This window comes from Chionomys nivalis, chromosome 5 (assembly GCF_950005125.1).
Source record: "Chionomys nivalis chromosome 5, mChiNiv1.1, whole genome shotgun sequence".
Taxonomy (NCBI): Eukaryota; Metazoa; Chordata; class Mammalia; order Rodentia; family Cricetidae; genus Chionomys; species Chionomys nivalis.
The window spans coordinates 95,887,832-95,914,059 of NC_080090.1; the positions used below are offsets into that span (position 1 = coordinate 95,887,832).

Below are 26,228 nucleotides of genomic sequence, written 5' to 3' on the forward strand. Positions count from 1 at the left end.
CCCTGGCAAATGTGAGGGCATGAGTTAGATTACCCAGATCCCATGCTAAAAGTTGGGTGTAGTGGCAAGTATTTGTAATCTCAGTGACGGCGAGGTGTGGCATGCAGACAGGTGGATCCCTGGAAGCTAGCTTAGCCTCCTCAGCAAAGGTGGAGGCCACTGTGAGACCTTGTCTCAGTAGGTGTATTGGTAACTGAGGGATGATACCCAAGATTGTCTTGTCACGCAATATGCATACGTGCACCCATCCACACCCTTGTATCCCCATATACACATGTACTATATCTATGTCACACACAGACACACCCATACATACATGCAAACTCAAAGATACATGTACACATACATACCACACATATATGTCTAAGCAAAGTGCTACTATAGTTTTGCATGATCTGTAATATGTATATATTTGTGTATCTCTGTGTGTGATATATAGTAGTTATCATCATAAATGTGTCCTGTTATTTTTACAGCAGAAAACTATGAATTTGCAATCATTCCATTTCTTTGCCTGAGCTTAATTTATTTATACAGAGTTCTGCAGATTGTAAGCTGACTGACAAAAATTAGGTTATATGGCAAAAAAAAATAAAAGTGAGAACTTACTGTCTGCATTAGATATTGTATTTCTTGTCCAACAATAGATAGAATAATAAATTCATAAATTATTTCATATTTCTCTTATTCCCAATATACTTGGAACTGAAGTAACTTGTTAAAGGTCTTCCTAAAAGATTAATGATGTAAAATCACTTCGATTTTTTCTACAATTCTGTGAACTTTTGAAGTATTGGGATTTTCTTGTTCTTATTCATAAAAGTTAAGTTGTATTCTCCTGGTACCTAATCCACGTTTAATTATGCAGCTAATAAAATATTTATTAAGTAATTCAGTGTTTCTGGTGCCTTATGTAACTCTAAAGGTCATGGCCTTCAAGAATTCAGTTAATAAAGTATAGAAATTATTCCCTGTAAAGAAATAAACCACGAACTTAAGATTTTTCTTAAAATAAAATAAGTTTGTGTTTAGAATTTATAATGTGCTATTTACTCTGTAGAATCCAGTTGACGTGAAATTAAAGAGTTTCTGACATACTTACAATCCAGAAGCAAGGACTGGGGAGTTGCCTCAGTGGGGAAGAATGCTGGTTTGAATTCCCAGCGCTCATGTAAACAGTGTGCTTTACATAAGCCTGTTTCACCAGTGTTGGTGGGGTAGTGTTTTCCATTTTTTTCTTTTTCATTTTTATTTATTTTATTTATTCATTTTCATATTTTTCATTTTGAGCTTCCCCTTTGTGATTTTCTTTATTGACTCTATTTCCTGTCTTGAACTGTTTTCTTTTTATTCTAACATTTGTGTTTCATAAATGGTTTTATTCACACCTTCCTTAAGGTGCTTGAACATATTCCTTGTAGCTGTTTTGAAGTCCTGTCTTGTGCTTCAGCTATGATATAATTCTCAGAGTCTAGACTAGGTAGGATTCCTAGGTTCTAGCGGAGATGCATTGTTCTGGTTGTTATAGTGGTTTTTATGCTGGTGTCTAGGCATCCTGATTTGAGGTGATTGTAATTCTAATAGCTGATATCTGGCCTTGTCTTTGTTGGGTACCCTCTGCTTCTTAAGAGAGTGTGTTACCTGATAGGGAATGCCTGGTAGGATCTTGCCAGGTGTGGGCACATGGGGTCCAGGTAAAAAGTGCTTCCAGGTATTGATAGCTGACAGTAAGGAAGGGGAATGAGCTATTAGGGAACAGCTTTAGAGTCCACAAGAGGGAAGAAATCTGGGTGTGCTACTGGGAATGGGGCAACAAGATAGGAGAAGCCCCAGCAGGCAGCCTGCTACAATGCTGGGGATAAGATTGGGGATTGGAACTGGAGCAAAGGACAGAGTCAAGATTGCCTGCCTACCTGATTCCCTTGCCTGCAGAATGACCTGCTGTGACCTGCCTGGGGGTTTCCTGGGAGAAAGTGCCTGTGGGATCTACAATTGAGACAAAGGGATACAGGATAAAGTAGTATGGGGTCCCTCTGAAGACCCTGCCAAAGAATTGAGCCAACTGACCAAGACTGGCCCTGGCTGAGGAGGGGAAGTGCACTACTAGCCCTCTAGCCCTCCCTCCCGCCTCCATCCGGAGACAATCCGATGCAGAGGGGAGTCAAGTCAAGCAGGAACTCATTTCCTTACAGCATGCAACTTATAAAGCAAGAAGAAGCGGAAGTGGAATTAGCCAATCATATCAGCAGTTGTCCGCATGAGCTGCGGCTCTTATAGCCCTAATAGAGATCAGGAGGGCATCAGGTACTTTATGTCATCTTACCCCATCTTTAACTTGAATCATCGTTTTTGTAAATATGCCAGGTCTCCTCGCCTCTTTGCTCCCCTTCAGTGCCATCTTGGCTGGGAATACTTTTCAGGGCTTTGTGATGTCACTGTTTTTGACTTTTGTGCCTTTTTCTAACTGTTACGCTTTTGGTGCCAACTTTGGCCACTCCAGCCTCCCATGTGCTCCATTTGACCCACGGAGTAAGACAGCTGTAGGAGATCCATGTGGTCCACTGGATACTAGGGGCAGAGAGAAACGTTGGCACAGCAGAGAGTGGGCAACAAAGCCAGGATAAGACTGGATAATCAGAATGTGAGGATATTAGGGGAGTAAAGATGACCTACCAGATAAAAGTCAAGGTTTCTTAATTTGGGTTAAAAATTAATGTTTATCTCTTAGGAGAAGGGTACGAGTTATTCTTTTTAAAAGTTATTTGCAAAGACTGTTGGAAGATTGGATATATTTGAATACATACTGTTAGTGCTAAGGGCCAAGGGAAACAGGCCTTTACAAGCACATACACATGTACACACAAACTTGAAAATGCACGCGCGCACACACACACACACACACACACACAGAGGTGGAGAGAGAGAGAGAGAGAGAGAGAGAGAGAGAGAGAGAGAGAGAGAATTGTTGCTACTAGCACTTGGTCCTGTGTTGTTTTGCCATCACTACAAGACTCATTTAATTTTGCTTCCCAGCTCTTTCACTGTGTTCACTGACATTAACACTGTCCTTCCCACCAGAAGTGGGTTCTCATCTCTATGATTCTTCCATCTTTGTCACAGTGATGGCTTTAGAGCATCCTTTCCCAACAGTTCACTTACAAATGCCACATATTATCTGATACCTCAAGATGCTCATCCTCTAGGGTTGTGAGTTAATTGAAGTGGGTCAAGGGAACTGAACTCCAGACTTCTGTGAGAGCAGCAATTGCTCTTAACCACTGAACCAGGTCTTTACCTCCTGATTCTGTATTTTTGTCACTCTCTCTTTTGTCTCTTCTAACATAATAACATTATAAACACCGAACTTAGGAAAGAGCACTCAACTCCTACAAAAGACTGGTGGAAAAAACAGCAGTAATTGAGTACACGATTTTTCTCTGCTTCATTTTCTATTGTATCACCAAGAGACCCACCTGAAAAGACTTGGGAAGATTTGGCTGGAGATTTCCTTGTGCCTAGGTTGTTAATATTACATTAGCTTTGGGATGGCTGCCATCTTTCACTTTCTGTTTTTCTATTGTACAAAAGGGTCTAGAAAAATGTCTTCAGATTAATTAAAACTGAGGAGGAAGATTCTAAAATTGTGGTGAGATTCTTTCAGAGAACTTTCCTTATCTTTTTATCTCCAAAGCTAGATGTATATCTTCCTGGTAAATTTTGGTTAGAAGATTTTTCCTGACTGGAAGAGGTCACATTGTCCCTGTTGCCTGGAAGCTTATCTCAATAGCTCAGCAACATGGGGCTCCCTCCCTCCATCAGAATTTCCTGCCTCTACCCACCCCTATCTGGAGAATATCCCTGGGCCTGGACTACTGACCTCATCTGAAAGCTGTCTCTAAACCAGATTACTGACTTATCTCTAGCTTAAACCCTGCCACAGAACCCTGTGAGAAGGCTCCCCGGCTGCACATATGAAAGCTAAGACTTGTGCTAGGAGCCTTATGATAGGAGCATGCCACTGAATGCAAGTTAGGGTTTGTTCCCAGGCTTCCCAATCTTATATATTCGTTACACTCTGAAATAAAGTTAAGCTGATTCAACGAAGTCTGTCTCCTGGAAAGCTGTATCTTTCATGCTCACGGGTTGTGTACAGAACATTCTGCTGCTGCTACTGCTCCTCTTCTTCTCAACCTGGTGGCCAACAGACTGAGAGAGAAAAAGGATCTGCCACAAGTTTTCAGATGCAGCTCATCTTCAGAACAATATTCCCCAGAATTAACATACAGCTATTAAGAAGGGATCTCAGTTGGAGGGTTGGAGGGATGTGTCTAATTGAAAAGTAATCACCATGCAATCATGGAGAACTGAGTTCAATCTTAAGAATAAATAAACATATACATATATATATATATATATATATATATATATATATTAAACAAACAAACAGAAAAACAATTATGGGGGTATCAGGTTTGTAATCCCAACAATGGGGAGGTGAACACAGGTGAACATCTGGGGTTTGTTGTCCAACTAGCCTAGCCAATCAGTGAGCTTCAGATCGAGTAAGAGACAGTCTCAAAAGCAATAAGGTGGAGAAGCGATTGAGGTAGACATTGACCCTTTGGCTTCCACAAGCGTTTCCACACATACAGCTAATATCCATACTGAAAGGAAGGGGTATGTGAGGTAAGAAAATGACTCAGTAATGTGTGTTGTTGACATCACTACATCTGGAGTTAACTAAAACCCAAGCAGCTGGCTACACCTGGAGGAGACTTTCCTTCCTTCCTTCCTTCCTTCCTTCCTTCCTTCCTTCCTTCCTTCCTTCCTTTCTCTCTCTTTTTAAAACTACGCTAGCCTTGGACTAAAACAGATCTACCTGCCTCTGCCTTCCAAATGCTGGGATTAAAAGTGGGCACTACCACACCCATCCTGAGATTGTTTTTTCTTAATTAAATCATTTAAAATGGGGAGGCCCATGTTTAACCCAGATTATTTGAGGTTAGAATATAAACCTTTAATTCAGATCTTTTGAGGTAAGTAGATTCTCCTTTAATTGGGAACACATCTTCTGACTTCAGTGTACATAAAGGACAAGCTCTATTTGCTTGCTTTCCCTCAGTCTTACTGGCAAGTCCATTCCTTCACTGGCATTAGACCCTACTTCTTCAGGATTTGAGTATACTAAATAGCAGCCAAGACATATAGTCTCATGGAGTGAACAACTACTGGATTGTTAGAACTTCTCTTGGAAGAGAGCCACTGTTAAACTTGTTGGATCACAGACTGTAATACATTCTAATAAATTTCATACATATGATATCTATCTATAAATCTATGTACCAATTTATCTATAATCTATCTATCTCTATCTATCTATTATCTATCTATCTATCTATCTATCTATCTATCTATCTTTCTATCTATCTATCTATCTATCTATCTATCTATCTATCTATCATCTATCTATCTATCTATCTATCTATCTATCTATCTATCTTTCCATAAGTACTGTTTCTCTGGAGAACCCTATGCAATACAACCAAGAATCATATTTCTAGATTAAATTACTTCCCCCCTGCTTTTTCCCTATCAAAAATAATTTTAGTATGCCATATTATAGTAATTCTTACATTACAGGTAGATTCTATTGAGTTTTATAATATAGAGAAACACAAGTGCAAGTGACAAGCCACTCAGGAGAACATTAGGAGGGAAACAAAATAATATACAACTTTGTTTAGACGAACCCACTCAATATGTTTAAACTTAAATGACACCTATGCTCAACTCGTCCTTGGTTTAATTGCATTTAAGCTCACAAAAGAATATGAAAATAAACAGTATAGTTCTGGACATAGGTTTTCCACGACTGAGCATAGTATTTATGGTTATTTTTACAAGTATCCAGTAATTTTGAAGGATATAGGAAAGGAAGTAGTTGAATGTTTCTTCTCTTTAATAAAAAAAAAAAAATGTCGAACTTTACTTCATTTGTGACCAAGGATAACTTGAAATTGCAGGAAGTAGAATAAAGAGCCCAGAGTAGTGGGAGAAATGTGCATGGGAGATAGCCAAGCTCGGTTCCACTTTCTGCATTTTTCAATTTGTTTTCTTATCAGCATGCCCATAAACTGGAAAGCATTAGGCTCAAACTCACTGAGAAGCATATGAGAATTTCCTCCCGTTGTCTCCACCCTCTGTAGTGGAAACTCTTATTTTAAGAGTTTTGGGCTTTCCATTTGCAATAAACAGAATTGCAGGAAATCTAAAATCAAATTATTTTAACCTCAATGACTAGGTGCATAGGGCATAATCATTGTGGTGACCCTTAGATGAGTAAATATGAGGTCACCTATCTGAGTGAAAGATGTTAGTTAATTTAGTCTGGAACCTGGAAAGAACTTCCTACCCTGAGGGTATCAAGCTTAAAAGGTTGCCTGCCACCTGCTAATTAAGAACCTCTGAGAAGGTAACAAAAATGGATTCCTACTTACTCAGAGCCACTAGGAAATGTTGCGTGATTTCTCTTGGGGAGACCTGAGAAAAATGGCTGTTCTTCCCAGATAGAGAGCCAAGAACTGACCAAAGTAAACAGATCTACCAAAGGTCAGCTTGGTGAACTAATGAGTTTCTTGAGATCCTTTGCAGGGGTGTAAGTATGAAGTTTCCTACAAGAATAAATAAACTGATGACAGCTGAATCACAAAACTCACTCCAGGGTGGATGATGCTCAAGAAAGCAACATCTCTAGAACTCTGAATTGCTCGAAGGCAGCTCAGCTGGTGGGAAAGTCAGCAGATAGCACAGGACTTTGGCTAGCAATTGTTTACTGGTGGTTGAACCTTAGGGGCGGTTACTGTAAAGCTTGTATGTTGCAGCTTCCTGAAAGGTGGGGGTTTTGTTTTCTTCCTGACTTTCCCCAATCTTCCTCTAGGAAGGAATTTTTGCATTTGGAGGACATTAAGGCCAGAATTGTCTGGTTGAGAAGTGAGCAGAAGGCAAAAAGGATAGGCAATTTTCAACACTAGGGACATGTTGAGGAAAAGCTGATTAGAATACCACCTCAAAATCTGGTAAGAGGCCTGAACCTACAACTATGGCTACCGTTGAGGGAGATCCTCAGGGACTGTGGATTTTTTCCCCCCCCTCAGGAACATCTTTCCATTTCCTCAGTCCAGGGGAGGGAGATTTACAGAGCAATATGTTATGTGCTGGTTGGGTTAGGATTGAGTATTAGGGTTCTTACCCACATTCTAGAACACACTGGACTTATAGAATGCAACATTCAACTAAAGGCAGAAGAAAAGGCAGTTAATGAACAATAAAATGTATGTGTGTGCGTGTGTGTGTGTGTGTGTGGTATGTGAACATTTAAGCCTAGAGGAGATGTTAAGCTTTCTATTCTATCGCTCCTTACCATGCCCTAGAGAGAGGGCATCTCACTGCACCTGGCAGTCAGTAAGCCCCTAAGACCTTTCACATACCCCTAAAGCAGAGTTATACCCTTGTGCAGCTTTGCAGCTTTGACATCTTCTTATGTGGGTATTGGGGATTTGAACTCTAGTCTTCATGCTTTTGTACACTCTCTTCAGGCTCCCAACTACTGTAATCTAAGTAATTAAAAAAAAAACAAATATCTGTGGAAATTTTAGCCATTGGGGTTCATTGTCTCTATAATCTGCTAGCCAAACGGAGGGAGATAAAGTATCTCTTCAAAATATCTCCATTCCTGCCTGAAGGATTGCCCCAATCTGGATCTATGGCTTGAGTTGTAGACCTCTGGGAGAAATCCTAGACTGACTCTTTACAAAGAATGAAAATGAAGTCTGAAGTCTGCTCGCTGTTCAATATCATTAAAAGATTGAACTGGGGCCGGGCGGTGGTGGCGCAAGCCTTTAATCCCAGTACTGGGGAGGCAGAGGCAGGCGGATCTCTGGGAGTTCGAGACCAGCCTGGTCTACAAGAGCTAGTTCCAGGACAGGCTCCAAAACCACAGAGAAACCCTGTCTCGAAAAACCAAAAATAAAATAAAATAAAAAAAAGATTGAACTGGGGAGGAAGGATTGTAACCCCAAGTCTCTTTGATAGAAATCTGATTTGAGGGTCTGGGGATATAGCTACATGGGAGGGCAGTTGCTTCACATATACAAAGCTTTGTTCTCAGCCCTGGGCACCGAATACAAAACAAAACAAGCTACAAATCTCCTTTTTTTTTCTATAGGGTCATGGAAAACTGTCAATGAATTCACTACTAAAAATTGTTATATGTTGTTAGTATTCCTTTTCTCCACATTTATTTAATATTTAAAATCTTAGATTTAATTTCATGTTTATTTTCTACTGAAACTTGTGCTGTCATTCATATTGGGTACTTTCTGATTTTCTTTATTCTTATCTATAATATTTACAGTAATTTTCCTGTGCTCTTGTGATGGTTTATATTCTTATCAACTTGACAGAATCTAGAATACATATAGAGACAAATCTTTAGGCATGTCCTTGAGGAAGTATCTGGATTAGGTTAGTTGAGGTCATTAGACGAATGATATCATCTTTGGTTGTAGTAATGGATTACATAGAAAGGAGAAAATGAGCAGAACACCAACGTTCATATCGACATTCATATATCTACATTTGGACTGTGTATGTAATATAATCAGCTGCCTTACACATCTGCCGCTATACTTTCTGCACCATGATGGCCCACAGCCAGACACTGGAGCCACAATAAATACTTCCTTCTTTAGTTGACTTTTCTTCAGGTAATTTGTCACAGCAATAAGAGAAGTAAGTAAGACATATTTCATTGGAAAGTCCTATCAAATTCTATGTTTTTTTTTCTGTATTACAATACCCAAAAATTAACCTAGTACCTGGTGCTTTTGGTTCATATTAAGTAATAAAAAATGAATTAAGTCAAGTATATGGTGTAGTAAGGGAACAGTAAAATAAAAAACAAAAACAGAGGGGAAAATGAGCACAAAACACCTAGGTAATAGCCTCCTCAAGTCACGGAGGATGATTTATACTAAGAAATATTTTATAGTAGTAATACACTTGAAGATTATATCCTGTAAATTCCATTTTTTGTATTTGAACACAAAATATATTCATTATTCTTTGTTCCAGTGAAACAACTTATTCATAGTATGGTTTTTTTGAAGCTAGGTGAATTTTCTGGACTGGAGTAGAGAGGATTTGCCCTTTTCATTGACTTTTATCTGATATCCATTTTTCTTCTGAAAAAAAAGTATAAGAATTGGGAATATGGAACAATTAAAGTTCAGAAGTAAGAATTTATAGCACAAAAGGTTATAGTTCACATTTTGTAAGTCTGTGCCATGTGGTGGAGGTTTGTCAGACGGTGGCACTTTGAATGAGCTTCCTGAATGAAAAGTCATACGTGTTGAAAAATGAGAACTACTGCATAGAGACCCTATCTGGAGAATACCAGAGATGGATGCCCAGTTGACATGAATGATTTGATTGGGCTATTCTCTGTCCTAGAGATGGTCCTATAACAAAATGAATGTAGTACTTCATAACCAACAGAGAGATTTATTAAAGGCCAGATGTCAGAGGTAATCAAACTATTTAACTTGTGCTCATAGTTTGACTTAGTACTGAGAAATGGGAACTGAGAATTTATCACATACTGGAAAATTAAGGAAACAGGATTTCATAAAGAGAAAAGCTGATGGTTGCATTGAGGCTTTCAGTGAAATACTGACACAATTCTTCACGGTCATACTTAATGTGAATGATAACTAATAATAAATCCCATGCAACATTTTCCTTTGCTTTAAACTGATTTCAGTACATATCAAGCAAAGTATTTAGAGCTGAACATTTTAACATCCCATTCAGATGGTGCTGAGAGCAGAAGAGCAACACGACTCAAATCCCCAAGAGTTCCTTTTGTAGTCTCTTTCTGCTTTCTTACTTTGGGAATCATAACTTTGAGTTCAAAATTTATGGTTTGCTCTCATAAGTTGTATCCATGATTTCAGATCTGTTCTGGTTTTAGTTGGTATTGAGAAAAGGTCTTGTATAATCCAGGTTAGCCTTGCACTTGCAATGCAGTTAGAAATGACCTTAAGCTCCTCATATTCCAGCCTCTATTTCCTGAGTGTTTAAATTTTAGGAATACACCATTATCCATAATTTATGCTGTGCTCGGGATTAAACCAAAGGATTTGTGCATGCTAGGCAAGCACTGTAGACAATGATATATCACCAGGTCAAGATATATATTTAATATATATAATAAATACAAAAATGTACCCATCTATTGATTAAAGTGTCTTTCCATCTATACACATATGTCTGTAATGCATATATTTTGGAGTGGAGTTTCTGCAGCTTTCTGTTCTATAGATGTTCTTATCTTTTAAAATTCAGTAAGATTTAGAAAGTGCACAGAGGGGAGGGGAGCAGAGAAAAATGTAGAGCTCAGAAAATACCAATAAAAAAAGTGCACAGAGCAGTTTGCCTTTCCTAAGAAGTACATCAGCATTGTACTCCTTTCATATACTTAATAGGAATTATTATTGTCTCCTTTGTCTTTTAATTATTTTAATTATAAGACCCAAGCAGTTAGGTTTTGTTTATTTGTACTCTTTTATGATAGCAAAGGAGTCTAAGCTATAAAAATCAAACTAGACTTCCATTTCTTCTTGATTTTTTTACTTCCTGAAATTAAACAGTAATTCCTTCAAACTTTTTATTAAAATGTAATGTTCTTTGTTGCTTGGCAAGAACATTTTCCTTTAATATTCAGTGAAATCCGATCCGTCAAGGAAACATGACAAATACTTCAAGGAATTTGTATGTATTCAAAAAGATGGAGTGTTTATAATCACCTCCTAGGTGTTAGGATAGCTAATGAGAACTGCTGCATAAAGACCTTTTTTAAGAGTGTGAGGGGAAGGTGGTTTGATTGGTCTGTTGTCTGTCCCAGAGATGATTCTGTAGTAAAATAGAATTAGTACTTTATATACAGCTAGCAGCTAGTTGAGTATAAAGGCGAGATAATTCCATAGTTAAGAGAGCTCACTGCTTTTGCAGAAGACCTGAGTTTAGCCACTTCAAGTGGTTCATCTTCTATAGCTTCATCAGTGGATAAATCAACTCCTCTGTCTTTTACACATACCTATATACACATGCATGAGTGCATACATACATACACACACACACAATATAGTCCTAAATATTATGTCTTGCAAAATCATCTTATATGAATGTTGAAATTTAAAGTGATAAATTTTTACAATATTTATGATCCATCCGAGTATATATACATGTTATAATTTTGCTTCAATGATGTCCATATACTGTGTCTTTGTCCATCTAAAAAATGTATGGTATTTGTCCCTATATGTAGTCATAAATCATCAAGTGCCTATAATATCTGTATTTATGTGTGTATGTCTGTGTGAATGTATGCCATCTCTCTTGCCTAATCACTGCAAAATTTCCATATAGCTCATTTTCAAAATAACATGTAACAAAATTATTTTCTTTTTCTCTTCCTTTCTTTTGTTTCCTTTAAAAAAAAGATATAGCCTTCTGTTTTCTTGGCTTGAACTTGTATTCCTCCTACCTTCATCATCTTGGTGCTGAGATTACAGGTATGCAGTTACAATTCAGATTACATATAGTGTAGGAAATTGAACCTAGGACTTCATGAATGCTAGACAAACATTCTACACACTGAGATAGATCCCCAACACAATATTTTAAAACAAGTGTTTGGTTTTCTATACCATACATGCTTAAGGAATTTAACAAGTTATTGTTCAAGTTTCATTCTGATGCTGGGCAAATTTAATGACCATAAGCAATTTAGGGGAGGAAAGGGTTTACTGGCTTACAATTCTAAATCATAGGCCATCATTAAGGGAAATTGAGGCAGGCACTCAAGTAGGAACTTGAAACTTGAATCAGAAACTATGTCAGAAAATGGCCTGGTGATGCTTTCATATTATGGTGCTGGCATAATTGGATGTCAGAATGTAGAAAATACAAATAGATCCATTTCTATCACCCTGTACAAAATTCAAGTCCAAGTACATCAAAGACCTCAATGTAAATACAGTTGAATTGAAGCAGAAAGAAAGTGAGAAGTAGCCTTGAATGCATTGGCACAGGAGACAACTTCCTAAGTATAACACGAGTAGCACAGATACTGAGATTGACAACTAATGAATGGAACCTCCTGAAATGGATAAGCTTCTGTAAACCAATAAACACTGTCAACAGCACAAAACAACAGCCAGCAGAATGGGAAAAGATCTTCACTAACCCCACAACTGACAGAGGGCTGATCTCCAAAATATATAAGAAACTAAAGAAACTAGACATCAAAATACCAGATAATCCAATTTAAAAATGGGATACAGATTTAAACAGAGAATTTTCAATGAAAGATTTTCAAATGGCTGATTTACACTTAACAATTGTTCAACATCTTTAGCCATCAGGGAAATGCAAATTGAAACAACTCTGAGATACCATCTTATCTTATAAGAATGACTAAGATCAAAACCACTAATGACAACCTATGTTGGAGAGGATATGGAGCAAGGGTAACACTCCTCCACTGCTAATGGAAGTGAAAACAAGCAATTTCTCAGAATCAATCTACCTCAAGACCCAGCTATAACAATCTAGGGCATATACCCAAAGAATGTTCAATCATTACACAAGGACACTTGCTCACCTATGTTCATAGCAGCATTACTCAAAATACCCAGAAACTGAAAGCAACCTAGATGCACCTTAACTAAAGAATAAATAAAATGTGGTACATTTATATAAGCAGTAAAAAACAATGACATCATGAAATTGGCAGGTAAATGGATGGAACTAGAAAAAAAAATCATACTGAGTAAGGTATCCCAGACCCAGAAAGACCAACAAGGTATGTACTCATAAGTTGATATTAGATATAACGTAAAGAATAACCAGGCTATAATCTTCAGCCCCAGAGAAGTTAGATAATAAGATAATAAGGAGGGCTCAAAGAAAGAGACATGGATTTCCCTGGAAAGGATAAATAAAAGAGATCTTGTGAATTGGGATCAGGGTGGATGGAAGTATGGGAACATGAAGGATTGGGTTGGGGGATGGATGATAAGAATAATGAAAAATATATTTTGGTTGGGGGCAGTTTGGGAGTTAGGGAGAAACCTGGTCCTTGGAAAACTCCCAGGAATCGACAAGGATGACCCTAGCTAAGACCAATAGTGGAGAAGGTGCCTGAAATGTCTTTCTCCTGTCATCACATTGGTGACTACCTTAATTGTCACCAGATAGCATTCTTCCCAGAATATAAAGAGGCTAGAGAGTTGGCTAATTGGTGAATTGCGTACTGCTCTTGCAGAAGACCTGAGTTCAATTCTAGCAACCCCACTGGACAGCTCACAACCATCTGTGTTTCCATCTTCATGAGATCTGGTGCCCTCTTTTAGCTTCCACTGACAACCATACTCATATATGCATACTCTCACATGAACACACAAAATTAAAAAGGAAATAAATATTTAATTTTTATAATTATTAAACATCTGTTGTCCATTAACCCATGTGCCAAATTAATTTTTCCATCACAGAGACCGTTAATCTCTGAAATTATCATTGACAATTTATTCACTGACATATGAGCATCTATAATCTACACACAAATATAAATGTATTCATTAATCAAAAAGAAATACCAATCAAAATAACAAAGAGATCATGCCTCATATCTGAATAACTACCGGTGAACTAATCAACTGATCAAGAAACACAAATGCTGACTATAATATGAAATTGTCAAACATATGCACTGCTGATGCAAAGGAATCTAGAGAAAGTACTCCAGATAACAAAGAGAAAATTACCCCCCAAATTAGAATAAAACCTCATTGTAATCCTAGTAATTACGTTTCTGTGGTGGTTAAAATGAGAATCCCTTCCCACATCCCCATAAGTTTATAAGTTTGAGTGCTTGGTCGCTGTTATGTGGAATTGTTTTAGAAGGATTTGGAAGTATGGCTTTGTGCTACTTAGAAATGAACTTGGATATTAATCCACACACCTTCGAACTTCTGATTTTTGAGAAAGAAGTAAAAAATATCAAATGAAAAAAAGAAAGCATATTTAACAAATGGTGCCAGCGTAACTGGATATAAGCATGTAGAAGAATGAAAATAGACTCATATCTATTACCATGCACAAACCTTAATTCCAAATGGATCAAAGACTTCAACATTAATTCAGCCACACTGAACCTTATAGATGAGAAACTAGGAAGTACACTTGAATGCATTGGCAAAGGAGACTACTTCCTAAATAGAGCCTCAGCAGCACAGTCACTGAGAGAAACAATTAATAAATGGGACCTCCTAAAACTGAAAAGCTTCTGTAAAGAAAGGACATGGTCAACAAGACAAAACAACAGCCTACAGAATTGGAAAAGATCTTCACTAACCCCACATCAGACAGAGGTTTGATCTCCAAAATATACAAAGAACTGATGAAATTGGTCATCTTTTCAACAAATAATCCAATAAAAAAAATGGAGTACAGATCTAAACAGGGAACTCTCAACAGGAATCTAAAATGGCTGAAAGACACTTAAGGAAATGTTTAACATCCTTAGTCATCAGAGAAATGCAAATCAAAACAATTCTGTGTTTCCATCTTACACCTGTAAGAATGGCTAAGATCAAAAACACTGATGACAACTTATGCTGTAGAGGATGTGGGGTAAAGGGAACACTTCTGCATTGCTGGTGGGAATGTAGGCTGGTACAGCTCCTTTGGATGTCAGTGTGGTGATTTTTCAGAAAAATAGGAAATAACCTTTTCAAGACCCATCAATACCACTTTTGGGCAAATATCCAAAGGATGCTCAGTCGTACACATGGACATGTACTCAATTATGTTCATAGCAGCATTGTTTGTCATAGCCAGAACCTGAAAACAACCTACATACCCTTCAAACAAAAAATGGATAAGGAAAATTTGACACATTTACATAATGGAGTACTACACAGCAGAAAAAATAATGGCATCTTGAATTTTGCAGGCAAATAGATGAAGCTAGAAAACATCATTTTGAGTGAGGTAACCCAGACCCAGAAAGACAGTTACCAAATCTACTCACTCATAAGTAGTTTTTAAACATAAAGAAAAAAAAAACAGGCCACAAATCACAATCCCAGAGAACCTAGACAACAATGAGACAATGAGTACCCTAAGAGAGACATATTGTAGATCTAATCTACATGGGTAGTAGAAAAAGACAAGATCTCCTGAATAAATTAGGAGCATGGAGACCTTGGGAGAGGATAGAAGGGAAGGGGAGAAGCGGGGCTGGGTTGGGATCAGAGAAAAATGTAGAGCTCAATAAAAATCAAAAAAAAAAAAAAGAAGTAAATGAACTTGGAGGGCGGAAGGGAAGGAAGGAGGGAAGAAAGGAGAGAGAGGGAGACTCTAACGACAGACAAATAGAGGGAGTCAGGTGTCCTCTATTATGATTTACCCTGTACTAGAGGCTCATGTTTCCCATTGTGTTATTTAGGTGGGCTTTGAGTTTTCAATAGAGCATTCCAGGTCCAGCCTTTTTTTCAGCTTGTACATCAGGATGCAACGTTCTCAGCTATTTTAACAGCACTGTAAATGGAGGCTGCTCATTCCTTTCCTACTGCTCAGACCGAAATAATCACACAGAAACTATATTGATTACAACAATGTTAAGCCAATGTTTCAGACTTATTTCTAACTAGACTTTAGATATTAAATTAATCAGTTTCTATTCAACTGTGTATCACCACGAGGTTGTGGTTTACTGGTAAAGGTTCTAGTGTCTGTCTCCTTTGGCAGCTACATGGCTTTTCCTTAACTCTACCTACTTTCTTTCTTTTTTTTTTTTTGTTTTTTTTTTTGTTTTTTTTTTCTTTTTTTTATTAATTAATTAATTTAATTATTAAAGATTTCTGCCTCTTCCCCGCCACCACCTCCCGTTCCCTCCCCCTCCCCCAATCAAGTCTTCCTTCCTCCTCAGCCCAAAGAGCAAGCAGGTTTCTCTGCCCTGTGGGAGGTCCAAGGACCACCCACCTCCATCCAGGTCTATTAAGGTGAGCATCCAAACTACCTGGGCTCCCACAAAGCCATTACATGCAATAGGATCAAGAACATCCCCGTTGCCTCAGTGTGTGGGTGCACCCCTCGCCGTCCTGAGTTCCTTGCTCGTGCTCACTCTCCTTCTGCTCCTCCTTTGGATTGTGAGACTTCAGTCCAGTGCTCCAGTGTTGGTCTCTGTCTCTGTCTTCTTTCATCGCCTGATGAAGGTTAATAATCAGGGGGATGCTTATATGTTTTTCTTTGGGTTCACCTTCTTATTTAGCTTCTCTAGAGTCACGAATTATAGTCTCAATGTCCTTTATTTATGGCTAGAAACCAAATATGAGTGAGTACATCCCATGTTCCTCTTTTTGGGTCTGGCTTACCTCACTCAGGATAGTGTTTTCAATTTCCGTCCATTTGTATGCAAAATTCAAGAAGTCATTGTTTTTTACTGCTGAGTAGTACTCTAATATGTATATATTCCATACTTTCTTCATCCATTCTTCCATTGAAGGACATCTAGGTTGTTTCCAGGTTCTGGCAATTACAAACAATGCTGCTATGAACATAGTTGAGCACATACTTTTGTTGTATGTTTGGGCATCTCTTGGGTATATTCCCAATAGTGGTATTGCTGGGTCAAGAGGTAGGTTGAACCCGACTTTCCTGAGAAACCGCCACACTGCTTTCCAAAGTGGTTGCACAAGTTTGCATTCCCACCAGCAATGGATGAGAGTGCCCCTTTCTCCACAACCTCTCCAGCAGAGGCTATCATTGGTGTTTTTGATTTTAGCCATTCTGACCGGTGTAAGATGGTATCTTAATGTTGTCTTGATTTGCATTTCCCTGATTGCTAAGGAAGTTGAGCATGATCTTAAGTGACTTTTGGCCATTTGAACTTCTTCTGTTGAAAAGTCTCTGTTCAGCTCAGTGCCCCATTTTATAATTGGATTGATTAACCTTTTACGGTCTAATTTCTTGAGTTCTTTGTATATTTTGGATATCAGACCTTTGTCAGTTGCGGGGTTGGTGAAGATCTTCTCCCAGTCAGTGGGTTGCCTTTCTGTCTTAGTGACAGTGTCCTTTGCTTTACAGAAGCTTCTCAGTCTCAGGAGGTCCCATTTATTCAATGATGTCCTTAGTGTTTGTGCAGCTGGGGTTGTACGTAGGAAGTGTTCTCCTGTGCCCATGTGTTGTAGAGTACTTCCCACTTTCTCTTCTATCAGATTCAGTGTGTTTGGACTGATATTGAGGTCTTTAATCCATTTGGACTTGAGTTTTGTGCATGGTGATATATATGGATCTATTTTCATTCTTCTACAGATTGACTTCCAGTTTTGCCAGCACAATTTGTTGAAGATGCTCTCTTTTTTCCATTGTATACTTTTAGCTCCTTTATCGAAAATCAGGTGTTCATAGGTTTGTGGGCTAAAGTCAGGGTCTTCTATTCTATTCCATTGGTCGACTTCTCTGTTTTTATGCCAGTACCAAGCCGTTTTCAGTACTGTAGCTCTGTAATAGAGTTTGAAGTCAGGGATGGTAATGCCTCCAGACGATCCTTTATTGTATAAGATTGTTTTGGCTATCCTGGGTTTTTTGTTTTTCCATATAAAGTTGATTATTGTCTTCTCCAGATCTGTGAAGAATTTTGATGGGATTTTGATGGGGATTGCGTTGAATCTATAGATTGCTTTTGGTAGAATTGCCATTTTTACTATGTTGATCCTCCCAATCCAAGAGCAAGGGAGGTCCTTCCATTTTCTGGTGTCCTCTTCAATTTCTTTCTTCAAAGACTTAAAGTTCTTGCCAAATAGATCTTTCACTTCCTTGGTCAGAGTTACCCCAAGGTATTTTATGCTATTTGTGGCTATCGTGAAAGGTGATGCTTCTCTGATTTCCCTCTCTGCTTCCTTATCCTTAGTGTATAGGAAGGCAACTGATTTTTTGGAGTTGATTTTGTATCCTGCCACATTACCAAAGGTGTTTATCAGCTGTAGGAGTTCTTTGGTAGAGTTTTTGGGGTCACTTATGTATACTATCATATCATCTGCAAATAATGAAAGCTTAACTTCTTCCTTTCCAATACGGATCCCCTTGATCCCCTTATGTTGTCTTATTGCTATTGCTAGAACTTCAAGCACTATATTGAAGAGGTATGGAGAGAGTGGACATCCTTGTCGTGTTCCTGATTTTAGTGGGATCGCTTTGAGCTTTTCTCCGTTTAATTTAATGTTAGCTGTCGGCTTGCTGTAAATAGCTTTTATTATATTTAGGTATGCCCCTTGTATCCCTAATCTCTCCAAGACCTTTATCATAAAGGAGTGTTGAATTTTGTCGAATGCTTTTTCAGCATCTAATGAAATGATCATATGGTTTTTTTCTTTCAGTTTATTTATATGGTTGATTACATTGATAGATTTGCGTATGTTGAACCAGCCCTGCATCTCTGGAATGAAGCCTACTTGATCATAATGGATAACTTTTCTAATGTGTTCTTGGATTCAGTTTGCCAGTATTTTATTGAGAATTTTTGCGTCGATGTTCATGAGTGAGATAGGCCTGTAATTCTCTTTCTTGGTTGGGTCTTTGTGTGGTTTTGGTATCAGGGTAACTGTAGCTTCATAAAAGGAATTTGGCAATGACTCTTCTGTTTCTATATTGTGAAATACATTAAGAAGTATAGGTATTAGCTCTTCTTGGAAGTTCTGGTAGAATTCTGCATTGAAACCATCTGGCCCTGGGCTTTTTTTGGAAGGGAGATTTTTGATAACTGTTTCTAATTCTTCGCGACTAACAGGTCTATTTAGATCGTTCACCTGGTCTTGGTTTAGGTTTGGTATATGGTACTTATCTAAAAAAGTGTCCATTTCTTTTGCATTTTCCAGTTTTGTGGCATACAGGCTTTTGTAGTAAGATCTAATGATTCTCTGAATTTCCTCTGTGTCTGTGGTTATGTCCCCCTTTTCATTTCTGATCTTATTTATTTGCGTGTTCTCTCTCTGTCGTTTAATTAGTTTGGATAGGGGTTTGTCAATCTTGTTGATTTTCTCCAAGAACCAACTTTTTGTTTCATTGATTCTTTGGACTGTTTTCTGTGTTTCTATTTTGTTGATTTCTGCCCTCAGTTTGATTATTTCCAGTCTTCTACTCCTCCTGGGCACGTCTGCTTCTTTTTTTTCTAGAGCTTTCAGGTGTGCTGTTAAGTCCCCAATGTATGCTTTCTCCGTTTTCTTTAAGTGGGCACTTATTGCTATGAACTTTCCTCTTAGCACTGCTTTCATCGTGTCCCATAGGTTTGAGTATGTTGTCTCTTTGTTTTCATTAAATTCAAGGAAGACTTTAATTTCTTTCTTAATTTCTTCCTTGACCCAGGTGTGGTTCAGTAGTTGACTGTTCAGTTTCCATGAGTTTGTCAGCTTTTTGGGGGTAGCTTTGTTGGTGGCTTCTAACTTTAATCCGTGGTGATCTGATAAGACACAGGTGGACACTGATATTTTTTTGTATCTGTGGAGGTTTCCTTTGTTTCCAAGTATGTGGTCAATTTTCGAGAAGGTTCCATGAGCTGCAGAGAAGAAGGTGTATTCTTTCCTATTTGGGTGGAGTGTTCTATAGATGTCTTTTAAGTCCATTTGATTCATTACCTCCAACAATTCTCTTAATTCTCTATTAGTTTTCTGTCTGATTGACCTGTCCATTGGTGAGAGAGGTGTGTTGAAGTCTCCTACTACTAGTGTGTGTGATTTGATGTCTGCCTTGAGTTTTAGCAATATTTCTTTTACATAAGTGGGTGCTTTTATATTAGGGGCATAGATATTCAGGATTGAGACTTCATCCTGCTGAATCGTTCCTGTTATGAGTATAAAGTGTCCCTGTCGATCTCTTCTGATTGATTTTAGTTTGAAGTCAGTTTTGTTAGAAATTAGTGTGGCCACACCTGCTTTTTTCTTAGGACCATTTGCTTGAAAAACCTTTTCCCAACCCTTTACTCTGAGTAGATGCCTGTCTTTGTGGTTGAGATGAGTTTCTTGCAAACAGCAGACTGTTGGATCCTGTTTTCGTATCCAATCTCTTAGCCTGTGCCTTTTTATTGGTGAATTGAGACCATTAATATTAAGTGATATTAATGACCAGTGGTTGTTAACTCCGGTTATTCTTACTGCTTTTGGTAGAAGAGTTTGTGTGTCTCCCTTCTTTGAGTTGTGCTGTTGAAGGGTCGCTAGATGCCTGGGTTATTGTAGGCAGTGTTGGCAATGTTGGATTCCTTGGGTTGTGATTTTCCTTCTATTACTTTCTGTAGGGCTGGATTTGTGGCAACGTATTGTTTAAATTTGTTCTTATCCTGGAATGTCTTGTTTTCTCCATTGATAGTGAACAATAGCTTGGCTGGGTATAGTAGTTTGGGTTTGCATCCATGGTCTCTTAGTTTCTGTAGTACCTCTATCCAGGACCTTCTGGCTTTCATGGTTTCCATAGAGAAGTCAGGTGTAAGTCTGATCGGTTTACCTTTATAAGTTACTTGGCCTTTTTCCTTTGCAGCTCTTAATATTCTTTCTTTAATCTGTATATTTTGTGTTTTGATTATTATATGGCAAGGGGACGGTTTTTTTTTGATCCAGTCTGTTTGGTGTTCTGTATGCTTCTTGAATATTCAAAGGAATATCTTTCTTTATGTTGGGGAAGTTTTCTTCCATAATTTTGTTAAAAATGTTTTCTGGACCTTTGAGCTGTGCCTCTTCTCCTTCTTCTATCCCTATTATTCTTAGGTTTGGTCTTTTTATTGTGTCCCATATTTCCTGAATGTTTTGTGATGAGAATTTGTTGGTTTTGGTGTTTTCTTTGATCAGTCCGTTTATTTTCCTACTTTCTTTCTATATCTATGTTTGGATGTCCTGCCTGGCTTTACTCAGCTAAGCCATTGGCTGAAACAGTTTCTTTTTTAACCAATGGTAATAAAACAGATTCATACCATACAGAGGGGAATCCCACATCACAGCACAATTCTTTCCTGCCTCCTGCCATGCTTCTTGATATGATAGTCATGGACTAAACCTCTGAAAGTGTAATCAAGCCCTAAATTAAATGCTTTCTTTTATACCTTTTGCCTTGGTCATAGTGTCTCTTCATAGCAGTAGAACAATACTTTACTCTTTTGTTTTGTTTTGTTTTCTTTCTTTTTTTTTTGACACAGTGTTTCTTTATATAACCATGGAACTTGCTCTCTTGCTCTGTAGATAAGGCTGGCCTCAAACTCACAGAGATCTGTCTGCCTCTCCCTCTTGAGTGCTGGAATTAAAGCCACACACCACCACTGCCTGGCATAAGATAACTTCTTAGTCTTGATTTGAAACAACAAAGACGAGGACTTCCAGATGACATAGGCAATTCTGTGCTAAATGCTGTTGGGAAAGATCAATGCATAGAAACAAGTTGAATATGTACTACTTACTAGATAGGGGGATGACAGAAGCATTCTATATAGATATAAGAGTTGCCACCAAACTTTCTTAATTTCCATATTGGCAATTGCTGCCACCTGTGAGTGCTTTTATTTACATGTTTTCTCCAACAGCAAGCTACAATGGAAGACAGTCCCAACACTCTTCCAGCTGCAGTGTATCTTTATGGATCCTCCAACACCGTTACAAGCAGTAGAGGCTAGTTCGAAGAATGTGTTCTTATTTTTAATTGTGTGTGCTTGTGGGTTTGTGAATGTGTGTCTGCACAGCACAGAACTGGGCATCAGAGGCCTGGAGCAGGATTTATAGTTCCACTCTAGTCACACTCTTATTTTCTTTTAAGCTGGCTAAAACTTTGAGGTAATACTTCTATGAAAACAACAAATAACACACACTCGCGCACACACACACACACACACACAACACTGCTGCTGGTAGAATCTGCAGCTATAGGCTATTGACATGCTGATCATTCTGTACCATCTCATCTTGGTTCATTTCTTAACCACTATGGTGGGCACACTGCTTTACACCTGGAAATAAATAGGTGGTAGCAGGAAGAAGATGAATGAAGGACAGATTGTGCTATATAATGTGTACCTAAAACTAAGTAAAGCCATCACTTCATTTCTTGTTTGCTTTCTGCAACATCTAAGTTTACTTGTGAGTGGGAAACTGGTCATGCTCTCCATTATCCCACCAATAATTCAGGATGTTCACAGGTCCAGCAATGGTAGTATGTGCTCCCGGGTAGGGCAAAAAGAAGAAAAGACAGGACTGGGTCATTTTTCACTGTGTAAACACCAAATAGTAGGTATAATTACCAATTTAACCACTAATATGTGGAAGAAATGTTTTTTCTATGAAAGCATTAATAATTTCAATTATTTGGCATTGAAGACATTTTCAATAATGAGTAATTAGTAATTTTATCTTGAATTTTCTACAAAAAAAGGACATTATTTTTGTGAGCATTGTTGATCCTGGTATTGGAGCTATTATGATTTAAATTATTTTGGAAAGCTTCTTGATATGTTCAAGTAAAGACTCTTTGGGGGCTTGGGAAATGACTTCATAGGTAACACACTTGCATTGTAAGTATGAGGACCTGATTTCAATTGTTGTCACTTAAGAACAGCTGGGCATGCTACCTAGTTTATAATCCTAGCTCTAACTGGAGGTAGAGATCTTGAGATCATTGGGGCTCTCTGGCCAGCCAGTTTAGTTGACTTGGCACGTCCCAGGCTAGTGAGAGAAACTTTCTCAAAAAATATACATGCAACTCTTGGGAAAGACACCTAAAACTGTCCTCCAGCTTCAACAGTCTTATTTAGTGTATGCTTCAAACACACAAACATGCACCCAAAAACTCATTCATAATGAAACTCTTCAGCTCTCAGGCATGATGCTATACTATTAATATTATGATCTGAAAGGACCAGAGTCAGCACAAGAACTACAAGACAAAGTCCTTGTCCCCAGAGAGACAAAGACAAGAGTTTGGGAATGAAGGAGAAGGGAAAAGAACAATGGAGGGCAGATATTTAACCTGGAGGGACAAAGAACTGCCTTTGTGACAGACATGTCCCATAGGCAAATAGCAGTTTATAAAGTTTAAAGGGGAAAACACCTGTTATGATAAGGTGTTTAATTTTTATTGGGCAGGTTAGTTGGAGAAAACAATAGGGAACTTTTAACTGCTGTACTTCATTAGTTTGATAGCTGGATCTCAGTGGTCAGCTTTAAGGGGAGGAAGTGGCCAAATGAGTGAATAGATCTTGGCTAATTTTAGGAATGTAATCTAGGACTTTGTAGCAAGGCAGAGGGGGAGAGAAATGGCTGCTAAAACCATGCTTGCCATGCCAGGGCGTGCTAGAGCGCCTTTATGCTCCTGAAGAAGGAGTTGCCAAAGGATATGGGTCTATGGAAACCTTCATTTTGTTTACCGGCTTAAAGGAATTTTATTGCTGCTTGTCATTAGTGACCATGCGAGTCAATATGGACAGAACAGGTAGAATTTTCCAAGATTATTTTATTGATCATCAAGCACATTTATATAGAAACAAAGACCTCATATTGAAGCTTAGCAAAAGTCAGAAGTCAGTTTGCTGTTACTAAAATAGCATCTAGTGGCAATCATCAGTCCCTTTGAATTTGCAAAATATCATTTCACAGCCAAAACAATTTGGCAGTACAAGACAAGCATTATACCATTGATGAAAATATAGATTTAAAAGTAGAAAGGCCATGCAAAAATTTTCAAATGACAGCCTGATATCGATAAGATAAAAAAGGATATATACAGGTATTAGTCTTTCAATGCTGTATGAATATAAACTTGAAATGATATCAGTTTGAAAGCACGTAGAGAATAAGACTATTAGCTCTCCAGGGCTCATACCTTATCACAAACCTTTAAGAAAGGCGTACTAACATGTTTGGGTTTTTATTTATTTCCTGTTTCCTAATACAGATTTATATTTTTGAAAACAATATCTACTATCAACCTGATATCAAGAGCAGTTCTTTACGACTGACATCTTCAGGAAAAGAAGGAATTGTTTTCAATGGTATTGCTGACTGGTTATATGAAGGTGAGTTGGACAATTCTAATTTCCAGAGGACAAAATGACATATTTGTGTATAAAACCTCCAAGAAAAGTCTGTTTGTTACAGACATCCATTGTCTCCCTGGTTCTCCTCTGTATTTCTTTTCAAGACAGTCATGCTCTCTTATTGCATGTGCTCACATGCTGCCTGGTTGTGATTCATGTTTTCATGCATATTACACACATGCTTTATGGTGAGTAGATATGTGTGGATACCTATGACTATATTTACACTGAACTAAACCAGTTTCAGTGCTGATGACACATAACTTCTATACGTAGATGGTTACATCACTCTGGAATTAGGTGGAGAAAATTTGTTTTTCTTTGAAAAGAAGATGCAAATTCCTACTTATTAAAAATTGCCCAAGGGAGACTGGAGAAATGGCTTGGTGGCTGAAAGACTGAACTGCTCTTCCTCGGTACCAAAATTCCCATCCTAGCACCGCTATTAGGTCTCTCCCAATTGTCTGTGATGCCAGTGCCAGAGACATCAACTTCATGGGTATCTGTACTCACATGAACATTATTAAAAATAAAAATAAGGAGCTAAAGAGATGATTCATCACTTAAGTGCAATTGATTCTCTTCCAAGAGATCTGCGATCTGGTCCTAGCCTACAGCGTGGCTCACAACTCTCTTTAAACGAAATTCTAAAAAAGCTAATGTTATTTTCCATCCTCCATGGGTTCTTGCATGCACACAGTGCACATAAACTCATGCAAACACAAACTCTATACATAAAAATAAAAAATAAGTAAAAATTTAAAATTATAAAGCTAAATTTAAAAAATTACACAAACCATTATTTTAGTTCTTTTCATGGGGGACATTCAGTTATGTTTTAATAATTGCTACATGGGAACAAAAATGGGGCCTAATTCATAATCTTTTGATACTGCTAAATCAAATTTTGTTAATAACTGAGCAAATCAATGAAAATGAAAACCTCTGTCCAGTTTTGAACATGGGGTAATTATTAGCTAGTTGTGCTCAAGAATGAGAGATCAGGCCTGTGTTTAATACGTAGGCTTGCAGCTGTTCAATCAAAATTGTCTGTGTCAAGATTTAAGGGGAGTCACTCTACTTGATCACAAGTTATAAAGTAAAAAGAATAATTGAGAATATCAGTTTCATATCTCATTTTTTTAAATGCAAATGTTCTGGTCTATAGTATCCTTTTTTTCACTTAGAAAGTATTTTATTATTTTCTGTAACCAAACCCATTTAGGTAAAATCTTCCATATTTAATAGATTGTGTTGCCTCTGTACAAATGGGAGTTCATAAGTTTTCTAGACCAATATTGCTCATAATTCATGTATACAGCTGCTTCAACATGAGACAAGGGAACACTTGTTTCAAAAGTTGGCAGTACAGCAGAAGACACTAAATAGTCTACACGTCATAAGTGTGTGTATGTGTATACACATTAGCTTATAACTGCTCATTTATGTAAAAGATATATAATAACTGTATACTATATGTCAATAATTGTAACTTTTTTCAGTAATTTGAAATTTCTAGAGATGGTGCACTCCCTTTAAAAATGAAAGTAAATTAAAAATCTTAGTAAACAACAATATTCAATTACTAATATGTGGTATCTAAAACCACTTTTTAAAATTTTTTGATATTTGTTTAGTATGTGTGTGTGTGTCTGTGTGTGTGTGTGTGTGTGAGAGAGAGAGAGAGAGAGAGAGAGAGAGAGAGAGAGAGAGAGATATGTGTGTGATGTGTACAATGCTGCAGCATGTATAGGGAAGTCAGGCAACACTTGACAGATACAGCTCTGTCCTCCTATCATGTGGAGTCTGGAGATGGAACTCATGATGGCAAGCACTTTGACCAACTAAGCCATCTTACCAGTTCAGACATCATTGCTTAAATTCCATTCTCAGTACTCACCTGGAAAGAAAATACTGCAGAGTATGATAAGGATATCCCAGACAGTCCTGGGAAAGCAGGTGTATCTACTTGTCACAAAGCTCTTACTGGATACTTTGTATTCCCAGCAGTATGGTAGCATGCTGATACTTTTAGTTC

At 37.9% G+C, this 26,228-nt stretch overlaps 1 protein-coding gene across 1 annotated transcript in view; it reads left to right on the forward strand.

Annotated features, from left to right (window-relative positions):
• Dpp10 (dipeptidyl peptidase like 10) overlaps nt 1-26,228 on the forward strand; it is a 742,401-nt gene that overhangs the window by 611,309 nt on the left and 104,864 nt on the right. The window contains exon 8 of the mRNA XM_057769460.1: nt 24,049-24,169. Coding sequence (XP_057625443.1) covers nt 24,049-24,169 — 121 coding nt within the window. The remainder of the gene's footprint in view (nt 1-24,048; nt 24,170-26,228) is intronic.